Source organism: Cervus canadensis, chromosome 14, assembly GCF_019320065.1.
Source record: "Cervus canadensis isolate Bull #8, Minnesota chromosome 14, ASM1932006v1, whole genome shotgun sequence".
Classification (NCBI taxonomy): Eukaryota; Metazoa; Chordata; class Mammalia; order Artiodactyla; family Cervidae; genus Cervus; species Cervus canadensis.
This window is the reverse complement of record NC_057399.1, coordinates 3,415,957-3,431,571: the sequence shown is the minus strand read 5'-3', so window position 1 is coordinate 3,431,571 and position 15,615 is coordinate 3,415,957. Positions and strand designations below refer to the sequence as shown.

The following is a 15,615-nucleotide window of genomic DNA, read 5'->3' as shown; positions in this document are numbered from 1 at the left end:
AGCAACTAAAATCCAGGGCAGGCAAATAATTAAAAAAAAAAAAAAAAAGCTAACCTGATCATATAGCTTTCCTACATAACCTTTCCCACTGCACTTGGTATACACCCAAGCTGTCAGGCCCATGCCTTCCTCTCCACCCTCCCCCACATCACTCTCCTTCCCCTGACTGCTGACCCCCAGCCATGCTGAATCCTGTCATTTTCTAGAATAAGCCAGGCTTTTCCCACCCCAAGGCCTTTGTATTTGCAATTCCCTCTGCAGGGGAGGTTGTTTCTGCTCCTCCCATAGTTGGTTCCTCCTCATCGTTTATACTCAGGCTAAGTGTCAGCTCTCTAGAGAGGCTTTCTCTGATGTGTGTGTGCTAAGTCGCTTCAGTTGTGTCTGACTCTGTGCAACCCTATGGACCATAGCCCGCCAGGCTCCTCTGTCCATGGAATTCTCCAGGCAAGAATACTGGAGTGGGTTGCCATTCCCTTCTCCAGGGGATCTTCCCGACCCAGGGATCCAACCCACGTCTTTTATGTCTCCTGCACTGGCAGGCGGGTTCTTCACCACTAGCACCACCTGGGAAGCCCAGCACTGCACCAATAAGCTCTCTGCACACCCCACCCCAGGTACTGCAGTCTTGGCATCGTGTTTGTTTGCTTAACGCATTTGCCACAATATGCCGGCTATCTAACTGTTCCTGTTATGTCTCCCAGGAGAGAATGGAAGATTAGTGAGGGCCTGGATTACCTCTGTTACGTTCCGGGTTGCCCTCCACACGTAGTATGGCACCTGACTGAAAGCGTCTTTGTTGACGGGAAGACTGTGTCATGTACCCATAATACACCCGCCAAAGTGCTGCAGACGGGTATGTGCAGTCCACTAGACCTTCACAGCCACCCAGAGGAGTTACTATGCCCACTTTACGGATGAAGAAGCCCAGTTAGGAGATCAACTTGTCCCACGTTGTAAAGCCATTAAATGGTGGAGGTGGAATTTACACACAGCTCTGGTGGACTTTTCTCACCATGCGGGACTGCCTCCCCATCCCTGTCATAGCCAGGAAGACTCTAGAAGCTCCCAGCTGACACCAGGCTCATTACCAGTGAAAAATGGCACTCCATGTAAAATGTGTACTTTTTCTCCTTATTTAAACTTGACTTGAGACATCTGATTTAAGGAGGACTCCAAATGACCAAAATACTCAAATGAAAGTGAAGGTGAAAGTCGCTCAGCCATGTTCTACTCTTTGCGACCCCATGGACTACACAGTCCTTGGAATTCTCCATGTCAGAATATTGGAGTGGGTAGCCTTTCCCTTCTCCAGGGGATCTTCCCAACCCAGGGACTGAACCCAGGTCTCCCACATTGCAGGCGGATTCTTTACCAGCTGAGCCACAAAGGAAGACAAATAATATCTGCATGATTTAATATTACCACTATGATTGTATTTTGAATTGATAAGCATTAAAGAGTTGATGCCTTTGAATTGTGGTGCTAGAGAAGACTCCTGAGGGTCCCTTGGACTGAAAGGAGATCAAACCAGTCAATTTAAAGGAAATCAACCCTGAATATTCATTGGAAGGACTGAAGCAGAATCTGAAACTCCAATACTTTGGCCACCTGATGCAAAGAACCAACTCACTGGAAAAGACCCTGATGCTAGGAACGATTGAAGGCAAAAGAAGGGGACGACAGAGGATGAGATGGTTGGATGGCATCACTGACTCAATGGACATGAGTTTGGGGAAACTCTGGGAGATGGTGAAGGATGGAGAAGCCTGGTGTGCTGCAGTCCATGGGGTCGTAAAGAGTCAGACACAACTGAGCGACTAAACAAAAACAACCAGTTTTACGGGTAAATTGGATACAAATCCATCTTTCAGGCTGACTACGGTAATGTTAACTCAGTTATAAAAGAGGAATCAAAGGTGGAGAGATGGCACAAGGATAAAAAGTGCAAGAGGCTGGTATCTGGCAAGATCCGTGGAAAACTCACCTATTACAAAAATAGCAGTCTACCTAAGCGTCTACTAGCATTAATGGTACAAAGTGGACAGGTGTCACCAAAGGCCACCAAATGAGACCAGCTGGCCATGATGTCATTAGTAATGTGTGGTCCAATTCTACCATCACCAACAACAAAATGGCCAGTTGCTGCCCGAGGCCCTTGACATTTGTCATGTCAAAATGTCCAGAACAACCCTCCGAGGTAAGTACTAATATTATCTCCATTTCAGAAACAAGAAAACTGAGGAACAGAGACCCTCAGTACCTCGCCATAGGTCACACAGCTGTCAAGCAGCAGGAGGCGTCCCCCCTGCAAGAACTGCTGCTTGCAGGCTGCGGCCCTACAAGAACGCACAGCATCCACGCCGCCAACAAGCCCCTTGAAGTTCACAGACTCGGCTGTCCTCTCCAGATGGTGTGGAGCAAGGGGGGATCCCATTGGAGAGTGCCCTACAGGTGCCTGTGAACTTGGTGGCACCCAGGGCCCACTGGAGCAGCTTGGGGAGCCAGGGGCCCAGAGGCAAGGACCCAGGAGGCCCACAGGCCCCAGTGGCCAGGGACCCCTCTGCCCCAGTTGCCTCGCTAACACAGATCATACACACTCACATCCTCTGGAGTCAGGAATCTCTGCACTGAGTCCCTTCAGCAACATCTCTGCTTGAATGCTCCCCATGACGGGAAACTCACTACCTCATGAGACAGTCTCTCCATCTCTGGATGGCTCCTGCTGTTTGAAATGTCTCCCACATGTGAATTCATAACCATCTCCCTGTAGCTCCCTCCCGCTCTTTGGAACGATCATGGTTCCCCTACATCCCTTCAAATGCTGGGGTTCACATAGCCTACATCTTCCCCAGGATGAAATGTCCCCAGTATCCCCCAGGCATCGTGATCTCCAGCCCCTCCTCACATGGGCCTTTGCCCCAATCAGAACTCCAGCCCCACGGAAATAAGCTCTGACATGACCTGGACATGTGCAGGCTGGCCTGACTGAAGTCTGCCCTGACGTCAGCAACCCAGGGTGACAGGGTGCTTTGACCAGAGGAGTCCCACCTAGAAAGGGCTTCTTGGGTCTCCGGGTGGCCCCCAAAGGCTTCCTGCTGCTGTAGAGACCAGTGGTGTCCAGACCAGCCCCTGGGGGCATGGAGGCTACCTGGAGCCGCGGGGGCCAGGAGTGGGGGGTGGGCGCGATACCCTGGGCTCTGGACCCCCACCCCCCGTCTGCCTAGAACATAGCTGCTTCAGCCTGTTTTATAAACGGGGCTTCTACATTTTGTAAACGCGTTTGAAGCACCACGGCTCAAGAATGTCTAAAACTGCTGATGCCGCGTGACACGATTTGGCCTCTTGGGCACCTGCTGTCTCCCTCATCCCGTGTGTGCCAACGCCGCGGCTCAGGCCAGCGCCAAGATAAGGGGCCTCTTCCCTGGACCCGGAGACCCAGGCCCCCTGCTCTGCCGCTGCAGGGACACTGGAGACCCGGCTGGACTCTGCGCACGTGAGGGCCGCGCAAGCGCACGCGTGACGGCGGCGGTGCGGGCGCGCACACGGGGGCGCACAGGCTGGGCTGCGCCCCGGAGTGCGCGCGGAGGGCGGGTGGGGGCACTCACAGGGCAGCGTCTCGGCGCGGCTCTTCTGGATCATTATGCAGAGCTGTAGCACCAGTTGGGGGGCGCTCTCCAGGAAGGTCTCCAGGAGGCGCAGCATGTTGACGTCTGCATATTCGTACATCATAGCCCAGTAGAAGCGTCGCTGGTGTTCCTTCTGCCGCTGGCTCTGAATCCCCAGGTACATGGTGCGGATATACCTGCGGGAGGCGGGACAGAGCAGAGAGAGAGGCACGGGTTGGGGTGGCGGTTCTGGAAGGGCCAGGCCCTCCCGGGCAAACCAGCCTCCCCTCCTTGGTTCGGAGGTTTTCCAGGTGCTGGGACCAGCTCTAGGGGTTCTCCCAGCCCACGAATGAGGTACTGAGGCTTCAGGGTGGGGTGGGGTGGGGTCAGGCCAGGGAAGGGGGCCCGGGCAAGCTGTCCCCTCCCCTGCCGCGGTTTGCTCATCTGTGAAGTGAGAAGTGGAAGAGTGGGGCCCAGGGAGCTTGCCGGCCTGCCAAGGCAGGATCACAGGTGAGCTCGGGGGGCAGGTGGGCTCGCTCAAGTTTGGGGTCCCAGGGGGAAAATTCCAGTAGGGTTTTCACCTCTCTGGAGGAGGAGGGAAAGGAATTAGCATTTATGAAACTCCTACTGGGGATCACTGGAGGGCTGCCCGCTGTGGCCTGGGGCCCGGGCGACAGGCAGAAGTAAACCCATGTGGGCCAGGCAGGCAGGGCTCAGGGGCGCAGGCTCCGGAGGTGGATGTGGGAGCCACCAGGACTTGGCCGAGGCTGTTGGACCCCAAAACTCACGCGTGCCCCCCTCCATGCTAGGGGGAGCCTACAGTGGCGCCTCCATCCAGGTGCGGCCCGGGACTTGGCCACACAGACACATGGACCCCACTCCCTCTGAGGAAGCAGCGCAGGTGGAGGGCATGGGCTCTCTCCTCTGCTAATTGTGGGGGCCTGGACTAATCACCCCAACTCTGTGTCTCTGTTACTCTTCTTTAACATAAGAGAGTTACAGCCTCATGAGGCTGATGGGGAGCTTGGGGAGATGATCCCAGTGCTGGCTGTGGACCCAGGCCCACGGAAGAAAGCCCCTATGCCTGCTGCAGTTCTCGCTAAACTGTAGAAGCTTTCTCCAAGCCACAACAAGGGGAGGATGGACAGTATCATGTAAGCCAGACTTGGGAAGATGCCCTGGAGAAGGAAATGGCAACCCACTCCAGTATTCTTGCCTGGGCAATCCCATGGACAGAGGAGCCTGGCGGGCTACAGTCCATAGGGTCGCCAAGAGTCAAACATGACTGAAGCGACTTAGCACACACAGAAGCCAGACTCAGCCAGCGGTCTCTGGGGCCGAGTGCAGCCCAGAGAAGCTGGTAGTGCCAGGACCAAAGCAAAGTTCAGAAAGCACAGTGGGCCCAGGTAGAATCAAGATCAGGCAGCATCAATTGGGGTCACAGACAACAGGACAGACTGATACGTGCATCCCTGGCCACCCCCTGGGAATGTGTCTTCTAAACCACCAAGCCAGAATCACAGAGGTTGAGAGTGTGGCTGACCCCTACATGGTCCCCGCTGTCCCCAGGCACCCCATCAGGGGCCCACTTGGGGGTCTGTCTCCATCGCCACTGCCAGCCTGGTCCCCGCCATCACCCCCTCTCTCTTGGATCCAAGCAGAAGCCTCCTAAATGGCCTCCCAGGGCCCACTCTTGCCCCCAGAACAACCCACTCTCTGCCCAGCAGCCAAGGCACTTTGTCAAGATCACAGACGCAGTCCTGTCCCCAGCTTCTTCAGCCCTCCCTGACTTCCCATCATGCTCAGAAGAAAATCCCACCCCTCCCTCGGCTCCTGGGCCCTGCCCGCCCCCCAGCCTCATCGCCTGTTCTCTCGCCAAACATTCTTGTGTCTTGTGTCTCTCCCGTGGACACGTGAGCTTGTCTCTGCTCACACCGTCCCCCGGGGGCCTGTGGAAGAAGGAAGACTCCTGCCCCCAGGGCTGAGTCCCCCTGCACTGTCACAGCACTGTGAAGGCAGCCCACCTCCCCGGGTACACTGAATTTCTAAGAGGCTCCCAGAGAGGGGCTCTGTTCCCCCCTCCTTGAAGCAATGGGAAAGGTGGGCATTGCCCAGGAACCTCGCATGGAGTTTACAGCAGCCCGTGCTTTAGAAGCAGAGGTGAGAAAACGTACATTTGCAAAACAATATAAAACTACAGTGATGCTCCTATCTAAGTCCAAACTGGTGGGCCTCCTACCTATGGAGAAGACCTCGAAGAAGACCCATCGGCGGGGCTGAGACAGACGCCTTATTTCCTGCATATACACTCCCTGGGGTAAGCGGAGAACAACCCTGGGGAGGCGCTGCAACAGGCATGGTGTCAGGCTGGAGTGAACAGTGCGCGGCTGCCAGCCCCACCGGGCACCGCCGCGGGCCAGGCGTCTCCCGAAGGTCCTGCCACGCCCTGGGGGTCAGCTCTGGTTACCGTCACTGAACACCAGACAGAAGCTCTGAAGTGAAGCAGGGCGCTGACTCCTCGTCTGCTCCAGGTTCTATCACTCACCGGCTGCGCCGCTTCCCGTGAGTCCCCGCCTCTCTCCAGGCCTCTGTCTGTAAGTTCCCCGAATCACGGGGCCAGGGCAGAGGCAGACGGGAGGATGGGGTGGGGGCGCTGGCGGCTGACCTGACCTGGAAAGCTGCGGGGTCACTGAGAGAGGGGCAGAGACCGAGAGACACGAGAGACGGCCACAGAGAGGGACGGAGGAGACCCTGGAGAGGGAAAGGGACGAGGGAGAGGGGAGCTATGTCAGAGCAGAGGGCCTGAAGGAGACCGGCTAGATGAGGTGACCGTAGCCACAGGCTGGGCGGGGGAGGCCGCTGTAAGGACCTGTGGTCCCAAGTAGTTGGAAGGGGCCGGGGAGCCGGACTCCAGAGCCCCGGGCAGAGGGGACAGTCGGATCAGGTCGGATAGTGCCCTGGGGGGACAGCGCAGGAGGGGAAGAGGGTGCCCTGGTGAGTCCAGAGGCTCCACACGGGCACCCAGAATAGCCACGTGGCCCGAGAGCCTTGGTGCCGTGGGTCTCCCGGTCAGATATGGGCTCTGTGCTCCTAAACTCCTCTCTGCTCAGCTGTGCTGCCTGCAGGGCACATTGCCGGGGGCCAAGACTCCCTCAGGGGCCAGACCACAAAGCTCTACTTTCTCAGGTCTGCTCTCAGACCTCAGCCTCCACCTCCCCTAGCCTCACAAGGGGGCCCCATGGGGGAACGATTTGGTATCACAACCCAAGCCTATCTATGCATCCAGGTCCCCAGGCGAGGTAACACCAACACTCAGGTTCACCCAGGTCAGCCTCGCCAGGGCAAAGGGAGCTCTTGATCTGCCCTTCCACGCCCCTGTTCCCCAAGCCCCTAGCCCCTCTGTCCAGCATGGCCAGAGAAATGGAAGACAACGAGCCCAGAACACATTGGTTGAACCATAACACCTGCCAGAGAAACCAAGCTTGCCTCCATGGTAACATCCCAAGATACGGGAAGAGATGAAGGTAGGAGCCGCTCCCCACCCGTGAGCAGACAGATGCTCGAAGCCCCGTGTGCACCAGGATCAAGTCTGAGACCAAAAATGGTTATCATGCCTCCTGGGATGCCAGCTCACATAGCCTGCTGCCTGGAGTAGGGACTGTATCAGAGTCCAGCTCAAAACTCCCAGTCAAGGGCCTTCCACCCAGTCCTCTGGCTCCTGCGCCCTCCTCTTCTGTCCTCTGGCTCCTGCGCCCTCCTCTTCTGTCCTCAAGTCCCTGGGTCCCTGGTAGACCTTACAGAATCCAGAGTGGGGTCTTGATGACCTCTGGGGAAGCCCAGCCAGCAGCCTCTTCTTGCTAAGCCGTCACCCCTGTGCAGAGACAGCCATGGCCAGGGCCACAAGGTGGCGCCAGACCCTAAGCCACGCAGGAAGGCTGCTCCTCCGCACCGTGATCTCATGCCCAGCCGGCGGCCTCCCAAGGCCTGCACCTTTCAATGCGGCAGCGTCGGGGTGCAAGGGGGCGGCTGGCCAGGCCGAGGGGCAGTCCCAGGTGTGCCACGTCCCCACGAGAGAGCATCTGCAGGAGACACAAGGTGGGCTGCTGCTCCCTCACCTTCTCCCTCTCCCCGGCAGGTTCCAGAAAGCTCACCTCCCCCAGAAAGGTGGTTTGGGAGGAAAAACATCCAACTCTCCTCCTCCTGACTGGCTTCCACCTGGATTCTGTGTCGCCTGCTGTCACACTGTTTCTCTCCTAAGAACATTGGATCATGAAAGGCACGGATCTGCAGGCAGCTGTCCTTGTGGGGCGAAGACTCAGGAAACCTGTGTCTGGCATGAGGTCCGCGGGGCTGCTCGACCTTGGGCAACTCACCCATCACAGAGGGGCAGGCCGAAGGCTCGCTAAGCCGAAGGATCCTTTGATTAACTCCATCTCTCTCTGGCTTCTCAGAGCCTAGAGAAGGACCAAGCCTCGTGACAAGTAACACCAGTGTTTGTGTGGCGCTCACACGTGACTGCTGTGAGTAATGTGAGAATCTTTAAGAGAAAAACAAAGTCTACCAAACACTGGAAGTAGAAATATTGATAGCATCAATTCTACACACTCTTTTCCCAGAAAAATAAAAGAGGAGAGAACACTTCTGTGTTCACTGAGGTCAGCATTACTCTATCAAAGTCAGACATGTACCACACAAGAAAATAAAACTACAGACAATATCTCTTAAAAAAGTAAAGTGTTAGTCACTCAGTCGTGTCCAGCCCTTCTCCAGGGGATCTTCCCTACCCAGGGATAGAACCTGGGTCTTGTGCATTGCAGGCAGATTCTTTACTGTCTGAGCCATCAGGGAAGCCCCATCCCTTATAAACACAGATGCAAATACCTTTAACAAAATACTAGCAAATCAAATTCAGTGATATAGGGAAAAAGTAGTATTTGATAGCCAACTGGAGTATATCTGGGGAATGTAAAGCTGATTCTATACTCAGAAATCATTAATGTAATTAATGATATTAAGAGGTAAAACCACACACTATATTAACTGATGCAGAGAAAAGCATTTGACAGAATTCAACATCCACTGATGATTTAAAAAAAAAAAACTCTCAGCAAACTAGAAATAGAAAAGAGCTTTCTTAACCTGACATAGATGAAGGACATCTATAAAAATTAATAGTTAATATCACACTTAATGATATAAAGACTGAAAAACTTAAGATCAGGAACAAGGCAGTAATGTCTACACTCACCATTCCTATTTAACATCATACTAGAAGTCCTGGTCAGTACAATAAGTCAGGGGAAAGAAATAAGTTTATACAAACTGCAAGGAAAGGGACTTCCCTGCTGGTCTGGCAGTTGAGAATCTGCCTTCCAATGCAGGGGACACAGGTTCTATCCCTGGCCAGGTAACTAAGATTCCTCCTGCCAGGAGGCAATTAAGCCCCCAAGCCACAACTATGACCTGATGCAGCCAAAAATAATCAATCAATTAAAAAATTTTTTAATTGCAAGGAAAGAAGTAAAATTGTCCCTATTTGTAAATGATATGATTATCTGGATAAAATCCCCAGAAATATAAAAAAAAGTTCACAGAAATAATTAGCAAGTTTAGCAAAGTCTCATGATACAAGGAAGACAGAGGAAGGAGCCTGATGCTCTGCAGTCCATGGGTTTGCAGAGTCTGACCCGACTTAGCCACTGAACACCGGCAACAACATGATACAAGGTCATCGTGTGAAAACTGAATGTAATTCTTTAGACTACTAGTGAACAATGGGAAATTGAAATTAAAAAAAAAAAAAGGTACCACTTAAACAGGTTCCCTTAGGGAAAGGCAGACAGGCAAGGGGATTAAGAGGGACAAACCATGAGGCATTAAAAATAAATAAGTCACAGGGACGAACGCACAGCACAGGAAATGCTGTCAGGACGTCCCAGGAACTTGGTTCACAGTATAATCTATAAAGATATCGAATCGCTCTGCTGCACCCCTGAAACCAGTATAATACTGTAAGTGACTTATCCGTCAATTTAGAAAAGCTTTTATGTTTTTGCAGTATTTAAACACAAGCAGCCCGTGCCTCCAGGGGCATGTTGACCCTCGTCCTGGGTGGGCTTGGAGCACTCTCTCACAGGCACACACACACCACCACCAAGAACGCCCCACACAAACACAACACACTCATGCACACTGCACTCACAGTGTGGACACACTGCTACATGTGTACATGCTAACCACACGTGAAGTTCACGCACCCTCACGGCCACAAACTGTGTCCAATGCAGACACACACGCACACACTGCCACGCACCCGAACACACGGCCCAAGTCCAGGCCCTCGCTTGTATAGAACCCCGTAGCCCATGATCATATCCTGGTGTCAACAGGCCCCAACCGGGGACCCCTGAGGGGTGGGTCCCTGCCTGCCCCTGGCGTCACAGCTGACTCAGAGGACGGACGCAGAGGGCAAGCCCAAAGCACATCACTTCTGGGTAGGCGTGGGGATCTCCCACTTCCCCCACTGGTAGCCGGGAATCGCCAGAGAGAGGGCGCTGCAGCTACTGGGCAAGGAGAGAGGGCATGCAGGGCTCTCATTGTGGGAGGAATCCTGCCCCCTGACATCAAGGACAGAGCTGGGCCAGCTGCTACCTCCACACCCCCCCGAGCTCACTGCCATCTGAACTTGTCAGCCCCGGCCCTGCCACACCTGTCCTGCTTCATCTCCACCTGAGCCTGGCAGATCGGGGAAGCCTGGCTTGTGGTCGCGGTGAAGGCGTTGAGAGCTGTCACCATGATGCCTGATCTGCACTCTCGTCTGGTCCGGCCTTCTAGGTGGAGGGGCTCCTTCCCGCATGTCCTCTGCATCGCTGACTGCATCCCAGGGGCCCAGGGCCAGGTGGCTGGGAAGTGGCCCCATAGCAAGGTGGGGCGGTTTCAGGGTTCTGGGCTGCGTGGCGCTTGTGCAGGAACCTTGCTGGTCTGGGGTCTGTCACCTGCTGAGGATGGAAGCTGACCTGGGTCCCCAGGCATTAACGGGGGCTCCAGGGCTGTGGTATCAAAAAGGGGGTGCTCCCACCTGTAGGATACTGACTCCATGCCCAAGTAGGAACCCCTGAGAGTCTTCCCTGGGGCCCCAGGTCAGGACAGCGAAAAGTCCTTCAAGCTCTTCTAGGCCATCACAGATCTTGGGGGCACCCAAGCTGTGGCAGACAGGATCGGGGTTCAGCCTGCCTGCCTAACCTCTGCCAGGCACTGATACTCCCATTTTTACAGATGAGGAAAATCGAGGCTAACCTGGATCCAGTAACCCAGGGGGCTCCCCAGTGGCTGTGCAGTGAGGTACCCAACCTCCTGCCTCTGCCCCACCCCCCACACACGTGCTCCCCGCCCCTGGCCACACACGCTGGCCCTCCAGTCCCAGGCCTTCCTGGCATTGCTCATCTCAGTGTCTTGGCTTCTGCTGTCCCCATCATCCCCGAAGGACCCAGTTCTCCCCACGTGCCTCACTCCATGCCCAGGTCACAGCATTTCCCTTCCCCACTTCTGTTATGCTGGGTCCTCAGTATAGTAATAGCTCCTATTTGTGGGGTTCTCCCTACATAATAGGCACAGTGAGAACCTTCTACGTATGTTATGTCATTTAACCTGAGAATGTCACGATCATCAACAGATGAAGAAACCCAAGTGAGAGGAAGTCCCAGGATGCGGCTGCCAGCCTCATGCCCCGCGCTGGACTCCAGAGGCGGTGCTTCTAACCCAGAAACGCTGCATTCTTCTATTCCTTATCATTTCCCCCTTCTCTCCTTCCCACTTCACTTTCAATTACGTCATCTATTAGCCCCGTTTTATAGAATCAGAAAACTGAGGCTCAGAGGGGTTACAGAGCACCCCAGGTTGGAAAGTCAGATTTCAGCCTTGATTTGATTAGCGGCGCCACACGCCTGGTTTCCACCCAAGCGGTCCCTCCCTGCTCACAGCCCATCCGCACTGGAGTCAGACAGAGAGGCCTCTCCAGCTGTATCTTAACCCCCGGCTTATGTGCTGTATTGCCGCTGCCCCTACCCCACCATGGTGAGCATCCACGCAGAGGTGCTAAGGTGCATTTATCCCCTGCTCTGACGGTCTCGTTTGACCAAGAGATGCCTGCAACACCACCTTCAAATACATAAAATACATGGTCCCCGAGGCAGGTGGCCAGAGCGGGTGTGAGGAGCATGATTAAAGCAGGAATGACCCGGGTTGGACCCAAGAGAGAACGCCAGGCAGCCTGGCAGGACCCCACCACGACGCGGCAGGTTTTCTGCCCTCTCTGGACAGGTTCGGAGAGAAGTGAAGCTCCAGGGCTGTGAGGGGTCAGCGGCCCACAGCTCAGAGCAGAGCGGCTGGAACTGTCCTTCCAGTGCATCACAGGCACGGCGCGGTGCACCCACTGCCCGCCTGGGCACACACACGTGTGCGTCCACCCAGTGGTCCTGGCCGAGGGCCCCCTCACACTGTCCAATGCCGACGTGGGTGGCTCACGGGGCCCCTCAGCCGGCACACTGGCACAACTACCAACACAGCCCCGGCTGAGGGCTCTGGGCCCTGAGTGGAACCTTCCACCGCCTGGCTGGCCTGGAAGCCCCCCACTCCTCCCCTCCCCCCACTCCGGCTGAGACGTCTTCAGTTCGCAGGAGGGGTGGAGGGGCCAGCTGCCGGCTCAGCCCCGGAGAGCAGTGCATCAAATCGGAGCTATTTTTAGCCCTTCTCTCCAGCGTCTAACATCAGCTGAGCAGTGGTGGCCAGCTTGGGGCACGCCTCTGAAAGAGCATGTCTTAGCTGGGGCCCAGGGAGATGACGGGGAAGCGCCCCAATGCTTCAGGGAAGGGAGGTGGCTGTCAGGTCCTGGTGGCAAGGTGGCCTCAGCATCCCTCCGAGCGTGGGTGTGAAGCGCCCCACCCGCCTCAATTCCCCACTGGCACAGGGGGGCCCAAGCGATTGTATCTTCTCTGAGACTCTGCAAGACACCTGGTTTAAACAATCAAAACGCCTTTGCAAACGTACATGTTGGAGGCACGCTCTCTGTTTCTCATCAGCTCCCAGGAGGACAGAGAGCCGAGCTTTGAGGTGTGGGTTTCTCTCTGCACAGCTGGTGCTCAGCACACTGCTGCACACCTGGTGGACATTCCCAGTTTGTCTCATGAATGAATGAACCAACTGGTCAGCCTGTGAGTCAAACCCTTGAGCCCTGGGACGTTTAGAGTGCAACCTCCCTGGTCGGGTATAAGGAAAACCCCTGTCTTCTCCAAGCTCTGTGTCAGCTCGGAGTGTCCACAGTGGGCGTCTGGGAGCTAGAGCCCAGGGCAGAAGCTGGAGCCCTCTTCCCTGCTCTTCTCCGGCCTCCCCATCCGCCCCCAACTCGTCCTCAAGCCTCACTCTCTGGCCTGCTGGGCCCCCAGTCCTGAAGGAACGAGGGACTGCCTTCCTCTCTCCAGCCAACAGCTCGTCTTAACCAAGTTTGCAAGCCCATCACTAGCCCCATCCAGCCTTGTGAGACTCTGCTGGGAGCTGGAACCGCTGTGCCCACCGCGGAGAGGCCGCTTCGCCTTCATCTGGATGAGAATTGAAGACTCTGATGATGGCCCTCCAGCGCTGGCTTTGCCTGCTTCTTGCTGGAACAGATTTACCGGTCTGCACCGAGCACTATGGGAGGAGGTTGGCCCTGCCCAGTGAAGTACACGTTCAGAGTGCCTCACCACCTCAGCAGGAATCCACTGGCCCCAAGTAAAGTCACGTGCACTCTGGCATGAGCTCTGAATCATGTGACCAACATATAAGCATGAGCCTGCCCGGGCAACGGCCCTGAGGATCCCTGGGCCCGGGCAGGAGGACACGCCTGTGCCTTTGCCGTAAGCCTCTGGTGCAGGGTGTGGCCAGCACATCCCAGTGTCCCTATTCTATCCCACAGTGGTGGTGGGTATTGTTCAGTCGCTCAGTTGTGTCCGACTTTGTGACCTCATGGACTGCAGCATGCCAGGCTTCTCTGTCCTTCACCGTTTCCCAGAGTTTACTCAAACTCAGGTCCATTGAGTCTATGATGCTATCCAACTATCTCATCCTCTGTCGTCCCCTTCTCCTCCTGGCCTCCATCTTTCCCAGCATCAAGGTCTTTTCCAATGAGTCAGCTCTTCGCATCAGGTGGCCAAAGTATTGGAGCTTCAGCATCAGTCCTTCCAATGAATATTCAGGGTTAATTTCCTTTAGGATTTACTGGTTTGATTTCCTTGCAGTCCAAGGGACTCTTGAGTCTTCTCCAACACCACAGTTTGAAAGCATCAGTTCTTTAATGCTCAGCCTTCTTTATGGTCCAACTCTGATCCATACATGACTACTGGAAAAACCATAGCTCTGATCATATGACTTCTTTCCAAATCTCCACATCTGAGCGGACAACCGAGCAGAATCTACCCTGTGGCCTGCAGGGTGATGATTGTGGTGATGGCAGCAGTGACTTGGACGAAGCCACGGAGCCGGGGCAACCCCTCAGGTGTGTGGGTGGGGGGAGCTGGAGGAGGGGTGGGGTGAGCAACAGCATCTGACCGTGAGCTCAGATCACCTGCCAGGGCAACGAATCTCCCCTGAAGTCAAGGCGGAAAGCAGGGGCTCCCCCAGCAGCACAGGGCACAGGCTGTATGAGCAGGAGACACCCCCGGGCCCTGTCTCTTCCCCGCAGCTCTGACCTCTTCCTCTCGTGGCTGGGAAGTTACCTCATTCATGGAACGGTTACCTGAGAGGGGTGCCGGAGGCCTCCCACGTGCCGGACACAGAGCCAGGCACGGTCCAGGCCCGAAGGCGCTCCTGTTCAGTGGGGAGAGGTGAGGGCACTTAGTCAAGGGCCAAAGCTATGGACTGCACAGTTCCCAAAAGCAGGAGGGGCTCTGGGTAAAGAAGAGGAAGTTCCCAACACAATGGAGGCAATGAGGAGGGTTCCAGGAGGAGGTGAAGTCTGGGCAAAATCTCAGATACTCAAGAGGCCCATTCTACAGGCCATAAGTCCCTTTCCCAGTCCCGTCTGCCTTGACCCAGTGGGCATGGGGCCAAGCATACGGCTTCTGCATCATGACCTGAATCTTTCTGGTGAGAGATAACCCATGGGGCTGAAACTGGGAGCTTTCTGAGGTCAGGAGCTGGGCCATCCTCAGCTTCCCATCCTCCCTAGCCCAGGAAAGAATGGATAGATGGATGGGTGGAGTGACAGTCGGACGGATGAAGAGGGAGTGGCTGGGACCAGAGAAGGTCCACATCAAGAGGGAGGGACAGCTTTTGAGCAGGGGAGGGTGGCGTTCTGCCTCCTCCAGCAGGTGGGCTAAGCCTGGCTGGTAGCTAGTGTGGGGGTTCCGCTTTACTCTCAGTCACTATTCCTTCTGCCTCCTGGTGGCTCAGACGGTAAAGCATCTGCCTACGATGCAGGAGACCTGGGTTGGATCCCTGGGTCGGATCGCTGGGTCGGGAAGATCCCCTGGAGAAGGGAATGACAACCCACTCCAGTATTTTTGCTGGGAGAATGCCATGGACAGAAGAGCCTGGCAGGCTACAGCCCACAGGGTCACAAACAGTTGGCCCTGACTGAGCAACCACACCACCCCTCTGAGGCCTGCCAAGAGGATGCCCCCTGAAGCCAGTGTGGCCCAGGGCACCCTCCCAGCCAGGCCTCAGATGCCCCATCCCCCATGGGCTCCCGAGGCCCAGAGGCAGCAAGCACTCCTCCGAGGAGCCAGTCAGAGCAGAGAGCACCTATCCTGGGCCAGCAGCCCTGGACAGGGCAGAGGGTGGCTGCAGCAGGGCCCAGGACCCCAGGCCTCTCCTGTCCTCCCCACTGGCCAGGCCCGAGATGGCCAGAATCACATCAACACCTGGAGCCTCTCCTGCATCATCCATACAATGGGAATGAGGATCCCTGTGGAATCTCTTTTGGGTTCCTGCACATGCAAGCGAAGAAAGGGACACATCCACACAACAGTCTCTGGTC

At 55.5% G+C, this 15,615-nt stretch overlaps 1 protein-coding gene across 1 annotated transcript in view; it reads right to left on the bottom strand.

The window, feature by feature from the left end:
* Positions 1 to 15,615, bottom strand: part of XKR6 (XK related 6) — a 255,255-nt gene that overhangs the window by 12,880 nt on the left and 226,760 nt on the right. Inside the window, exon 2 of the mRNA XM_043486779.1 lies at positions 3,606 to 3,802. Coding sequence (XP_043342714.1) covers positions 3,606 to 3,802 — 197 coding nt within the window. The remainder of the gene's footprint in view (positions 1 to 3,605; positions 3,803 to 15,615) is intronic.